General features: G+C 49.3%; 1 protein-coding gene across 1 annotated transcript in view; it reads right to left on the bottom strand.

The window, feature by feature from the left end:
- Positions 1-6,556, bottom strand: part of LOC112245696 (junction plakoglobin-like) — a 30,327-nt gene continuing 23,771 nt past the window's right edge. The window contains exons 6-16 of the mRNA XM_042310662.1: positions 6,352-6,553; positions 5,793-5,937; positions 5,568-5,671; positions 5,034-5,372; positions 3,238-3,390; positions 2,985-3,104; positions 2,700-2,850; positions 1,629-1,750; positions 1,249-1,291; positions 787-924; positions 1-632 (exon numbers count right to left, since the gene is read on the bottom strand). Of these exons, the coding sequence (XP_042166596.1) occupies positions 794-924; positions 1,249-1,291; positions 1,629-1,750; positions 2,700-2,850; positions 2,985-3,104; positions 3,238-3,390; positions 5,034-5,372; positions 5,568-5,671; positions 5,793-5,937; positions 6,352-6,553 (1,510 nt within the window). The 3' untranslated portion in view covers positions 1-632; positions 787-793. The remainder of the gene's footprint in view (positions 633-786; positions 925-1,248; positions 1,292-1,628; positions 1,751-2,699; positions 2,851-2,984; positions 3,105-3,237; positions 3,391-5,033; positions 5,373-5,567; positions 5,672-5,792; positions 5,938-6,351; positions 6,554-6,556) is intronic.

Here is a 6,556-nt window from a genome sequence, read left to right as displayed (position 1 = left end):
TTGTACTTTAATATATTCTTTATTTAAACAAAAATTGAAGTAAAAACCTTTTCTGTAGAAAGACAAATTCCCTGTCAGTAGCGTTCCACCTAAGGTTCTTGATTTAGGGCCAGTAGCCTCCCCCTATTGGGTTCCCTTCTACTGTGAGAGTCAATGTAAGTATATTACACCACTGAGTCAGTATTAACTCCTTACTAGCTCATGAATTAACTCATGCAGACTTTCGAGAAACACAGTTGGAAAAACGTTAACAGCAAATAGTGTTAAAAGAAACCGTACACAGAAAGAAAGCATGTGAGCAGTACAATACACATTGTCCAGTCACCTCTGGCAGTGTTTTCAACTAGCTTTGAAAAAACATTTTAAAAGGAAGCGACTTGATTATCGTCACAAAATAAAATCTCTTTGGCATCGATTACCCACCGAAAAGCGCACAACAACCTTGAAGCGTCCTCGACTAAAAACCGGTGCATCATCAATATTATGCTCAGAAAACAGATGGCAAGCCCTGTTAGATTCTGAGTCCCACAAGTCAGTGATAATTGCATATACTACATCGAGGTGAGCGGAGACCGATTGACATCCCTCCATTTGAAGGCTCTGTGTGATTGCTTCTTCCTCCCTTCAGTGGTCTGTAGAGAGAACAGCATCTTTATTAAAAAAAGTGGTGTGACTTGTTTTTAGAATAATAGGTGCATGTAACTAATGGCCGCTCGGTCTTTCGTGTATCTGCGCGCTTGACAATAAGAGCGCGTGTACATTTGTCTATTGGCTATATGCACGGACCGTTGTCCTAATAGCGCTCAGCATATCCCGGTTGCCTCATGCCGCTGTTCTGGTACTCCACATCTGACATCCCCATCTCGCATTCCATGGGCATGTCAGCAGGGTAGTCTACATAATGGGGGTAGCCTGCATCCAGCTCTGAAACACACACACACACATACTTAGATCAACACTTGGCAAAACATTAAGTTAAGTTATCTGGAGATGATACCCTTATTTCAATCATAAAACAGGGGGGGGGCTCACTTTTAACATGGTTGAAGTTACATAGATCAATTGCTTTCTCTCTCCTTAATACAGTATAATCATGTCAGAAAATTCAAAACATTTAACTTTACACAGCCCATTGGAACAGTGACCATCTGGCACATGAACCCACAGAGCCACAGCCAGCGTTCTGTTCCGCCCCATGTCAGTGTGTCAGTCAGTATGGGCACCTTTCTGCCAGAGTGAGTTACTCACCGTCGGCTGCGTAGCCTGCCTCCATGGGGACAGCGTTGTGGGCCTGGGGAGGGGGTCACAAGAGGTGAAAGGTCAAAATCAAGTCAGCGAGTTGCCCATATATGGACGACAGAAACCGTGCCAACACTGTCACCTGTTTTCTTAACCTGCATTATCTACCTTTCTCTAAATACAAAATATTACACTGCCATTTTACAGAAACTAAAATACTTCACATGTAAGAATCGACGAAAAATGTAATACATGCATTTTTATCAATGTTAAATTACCGCTCGAAGCAAAGCATTTTCTTCAGTTAAACCGCAATTTGTTATTAGATCCTGCAGTGGCTCCCTCCTCGCCACAGAAGGCGCTAGAGGCCGAGCATAGCTCCCACTCACCATTTCCCAGGCGGCGGGGTCGTGCTTGAACAGGGAGTGCGTGAGCTCCACGGACACACGCTTCTTGTATTCGGAGTTCTTGTCCTCGGAGATGCGGAAGAGAACGGCGGCCGCGTAGGTGGCTGGGAGGGAGGAGCAAGGTTATCACACGGACATATTGATTGGCTGACACAGTAAGTCAATCTACTCCCAAGTTCTGAGAGGATGTATCAGGGGGAATCAAATGGGTGCAGTGTGCAATGCTACTTCTCAATCCTGGTGTCATTCAACAATTGAGTTAAGAGATGTGACCCAGACTCAATAATGGGTCAATTAAGTGCGAGAGAGAGATGAAAACCAGCAGAGACTTACACCCGTTGAGGCTCCACTGGTTTATGGAAATGTAGCACATTACACAGTCAAAAAAAAAAAGCATTCTCTTCCAGGTAATAACTTCCTCTCAAATGGAGCCAAACAATGACCTCTGAATCTATCCGCAAGGCCCTCCAGCGGGTGGTGATGACGGCCCAGTGCAACTGGTACCGCGCTTCTACCCATTTTAGGACATCTACTGGAAACGGTGCCCGAGGAAGGCATGCAGCGTCATCAAGGACGCCACACATCCCATCACGAGCTGTTCTCTCCCTTTCTGTCCAGCAGACGGTATTGGATCACGAGGTCTGATGCCAACAGGCTCAGAGACAGTTTCTAACTACAAGCCGTCAGACTGCTGAACACTTGAACTGGTCTGAACAGGCCAGCACCTTACTACACATCACCAGACTTATTATACTGCTACATTTATACACTTGCGCCCCCATCCCCAAAATGTGTAAATATTGGACTATAGATGGCGCCTTCCTGTATTTTACTTACGCTAAAATGTTTTCTATTCTACTGAGCCATTTACTTTGTTTGTATTCGTATTGTTGTTGCATTGTCGAGAAGGAACCCGCAAGTAGGCATTTCGCTGGACGATGTATGCAATTCGTATACCGTACGACGAATAAAAATGTTAAAAACACGTGAAACTAGTGACGCATCTATTGCAAATCCTGATTTTTGATGTGGTTTTAAGAGAAGTGGTCTCACCGATGCCCTCGTTGTTGGAGTGCAGCAGCTCCATGAGCGGCGCGGAGGCTCCCTCTGCGTCGATCATCTCCGCAGACTGCTTGTCCAGGGCCAGCTCACACAGAGCCCCCGCTGACACGCGCTTCACGTTCTCCACTGGAGAGTACAGCAGCTAGGTAGGAGGAGGGAGACCATGGTTAACACACACACACACACACACACAATCTACAGGAGACATAAAGCAGCAACAGAGATATTGCCGTCTTAAAAGCAAGAAACGTATGAGATTTTAAAAAAAGCTCTTACCTGTACAAAGAGTGGGATGGTCTGCATGCTGGCGATCTCTCCCCTGTTGATGGGGTCTCTGGCCATGATGTGCAGTGCCCCTGTGCATCCCTCCACGATCTCCTCCATCCTCACGCCATCCTGAGAGAGAGCGAGAAAGCAAGAGTCAGTAACAAAAAGAGACTAGGGAGGTTAAGAATAACCGTTGGATACATTTATTTATATACATATATATTTATTTTTTTAAAGTCAATAGATCTGTTTCTACATCTACCTGGTATGTCTGCTGTGCGGCAGAGCCGTGTTTCTGGGCGTCCTGGTGGGCTTTGAGCAGCAGATTGACCAGGCGTGGGATGGCCCCGGCGTCCCTCAGAGGGGTCTGGTTGTCTGGGCACAGTGCCAGGTTACGGATCAGACCAACCACAGCCTGAGGACAAGAGAGAGGCGGGGTTAGAGACAGATGCCATTTTGATTAGTGAGCACAAAGAAAGCAACATTTTTTTGGTTAGAGACTGTTTGTTTTACAAATATCACCCATCTCATCATCGTTTACAGTTTCTCTCGCGATGCCATTTCTCTCCCTCTCCCCGTTCTCTGTGTAGCTTCTTCCTCATCCCTCATTTTCCTTCTTCCATCACAACCTTGTCTTCCTCTTTCCATCTCTCCTTAAGCCTCCTACTTCTCACCTCATAGCGAATTAAGCAGCCGGTTACATGAATGGTTAGCCCTCTCCCTGGGCAACCATCTGTCAACTATTCATCTCTCTATCCCACAACCCCTCACTCTTTCTCCCCCGCTCACCTTGATGACAGGCCAGTAGTAGGGCTGGTTGTCCCTCTATACACCCCTCCATCCTGCCTCTCACCTTGACGACAGGCCAGTAGTAGGGCTGGTTGTCCCTCTATACACCCCTCCATCCTGCCTCTCACCTTGATGACAGGCCAGTAGTAGGGCTGGTTGTCCCTCTATACACCACTCCATCCTGCCTCTCACCTTGATGACAGGCCAGTAGAAGGGCTGGTTGTCCCTCTATACACCACTCCATCCTGCCTCTCACCTTGATGACAGGCCAGTAGAAGGGCTGGTTGTCCCTCTATACACCCCTCCATCCTGCCTCTCACCTTGACGACAGGCCAGTAGTAGGGCTGGTTGTCCCCTCTATACACCCCTCCATCCTGCCTCTCACCTTGATGACAGGCCAGTAGTAGGGCTGATTGTCCCTCTATACACCCCTCCATCCTGCCTCTCACCTTGATGACAGGCCAGTAGTAGGGCTGGTTGTCCCTCTATACACCCCTCCATCCTATCCTCTCACCTGGATGACAGGCCAGTAGTAGGGCTGGTTGTCCCTCTATACACCCCTGCCTCTCACCTTGATGACAGGCCAGTAGTAGGGCTGGTTGTCCCTCTATACACACCTCTATCCTGCCTCTCACCTTGATGACAGGCCAGTAGTAGGGCTGGTTGTCCCTCTATACACCCCTCCATCCTATCCTCTCACCTGGATGACAGGCCAGTAGTAGGGCTGGTTGTCCCTCTATACACCCCTGCCTCTCACCTTGATGACAGGCCAGTAGTAGGGCTGGTTGTCCCTCTATACACACCTCTATCCTGCCTCTCACCTTGATGACAGGCCAGTATTAGGGCTGGTTGTCCCTCTATACACCCCTCCATCCTGCCTCTCACCTTGACGACAGGCCAGTAGTAGGGCTGGTTGTCCCTCTATACACCCCTCCATCCTGCCTATCACCTTGATTACAGGCCAGTAGTAGGGCTGGTTGTCCCTCTATACACCCCTCCATCCTGCTTCTCACCTTGATGACAGGCCAGTAGTAGGGCTGGTTGTCCCTCTATACACCCCTCCATCCTGCCTCTCACCTTGATTACAGGCCAGTAGTAGGGCTGGTTGTCCCTCTATACACCCCTCCATCCTGCCTCTCACCTTGATGACAGGCCAGTAGTAGGGCTGGTTGTCCCTCTATACACCCCTCCATCCTGCCTCTCACCTTGATTACAGGCCAGTAGTAGGGCTGGTTGTCCCTCTATACACCCCTCCATCCTGCCTCTCACCTTGATGACAGGCCAGTAGTAGGGCTGGTTGAGTAGCTTGACGATCGCGGGAATGCCATAATGCATGCGCACGGCATTCTGGGCCACCTCGGCGTCGGAGTGGCGCGACGTCAGGTGACGCAGGGCGCACACGGCCGGCTCCGCCACGTCCTCCTTCTCTCCCGCCCTCAGGACGGCGTGGATGAGCGCCTCGATGCCGTTGCCCTGGGTGACCATGGCCTTGTTGCGAGCGTTGTTGCAGGTGAGGTTGGAGAGGATGCCAGTGGAGCAGGTGAGCATGTTGACGTCGTCAGAGCTCAGGAGACCAACGAGAGTCTGAAGGAGACTGTCCAGACCCTCCTAGAGAGAGACAGAGAGTTTAGTTCATCTGTAGTATATTAGTGGTTCTTAAACACATGGCTGTTGCAATAAATAAGAACATTTAGAGTAAATGCAAGTGAGGTTAAAAGGTTAAAGGTTATGACAAATGAGAGAAGCAGACAGCAGGGTGGAAACAGTCTATATGGCTCTAGGTTGGAAGGTAGGAGTTCTCACCTGTTTCGTGGCGGCGTCAGACAGGTTCCTCAGGGTCCACAGACAGTTCTGCATCAGACGCTGACTGGAGCCTGTCAGGTGCATCCCCAGAGCCTGCATCCCGCCTGCCAGAGGGAAACAGAGACGTCCTTCATAATCTCATAGCATTACAACTGAGGGGGGAAAAAAGACAATTTCTATTCATTAAAACCACAGTGTCGCTCGTTGCAAATCTAATACACTTACCAGCATCCACGATGGCAGGTTTGTTGCTGGGGCAGACAGAGAGAACTTTGAGCACACGGCTGGTGGTCCACAGGAGCTTCTCATAGCTGTAGTTCCTCATGATGTGGACCAGGCCCTCCGGACCACTGTTAGCCAGGATGATCAGCTGAGAGAGGAATGATGGGAAAATGGAGTTTAAACAACATGAATCAAGCAATAGTATTTATATGAGCAGCAAAGTGTGGACATTCACTTTTATTCCAGCTCGTGACATGTTTGGATGTGCCCAATTCCTCGTTTTTCCAGTAAGGGTTTAGGCATTACAAGGTTAACATCTTCAAAAGGGTCAAAACATTCCATGTATCACTCCTGTCCAAACATGCACTTACCCATTAAACCACAGGCAAGCGCACACAGGGCAGACATCCCTACCCGGCCACACCTGTCTCATATCCACACATGCTCATAAGCGTGCAGTCACAGAATTACTATGGCAGCCACACCCATGCCAACACAGGGCAATCATTCAAACACACTGTCATTCACCCCCCCACCCCCACACACACACACACACACACACCTTGCTCTCCTGGTTGCCGTAGGACAGCAGCTGCAGGCAGTCGGTGGTGATGGCCAGGAACTTGGGGTTGCTCTTCTTCAGCAGAGGCACCATTCGCTGCAGGCCGTCGGCCAGTCGCACCGCCATCTTGGCTCCCTCCTGGTGCAGTAGCAGGTTGTGGAGGGTGGTGATGGCATAGAACAGCACAGACTCCATGGGAGAACTG

The sequence above is a fragment of the Oncorhynchus tshawytscha genome, linkage group LG32 (genome assembly GCF_018296145.1).
Source record: "Oncorhynchus tshawytscha isolate Ot180627B linkage group LG32, Otsh_v2.0, whole genome shotgun sequence".
In the NCBI taxonomy this organism is placed as follows: domain Eukaryota; kingdom Metazoa; phylum Chordata; class Actinopteri; order Salmoniformes; family Salmonidae; genus Oncorhynchus; species Oncorhynchus tshawytscha.
The sequence above is the reverse complement of the archived record's forward strand: the minus strand, read 5'-3'. Positions and strand labels throughout refer to the sequence as shown.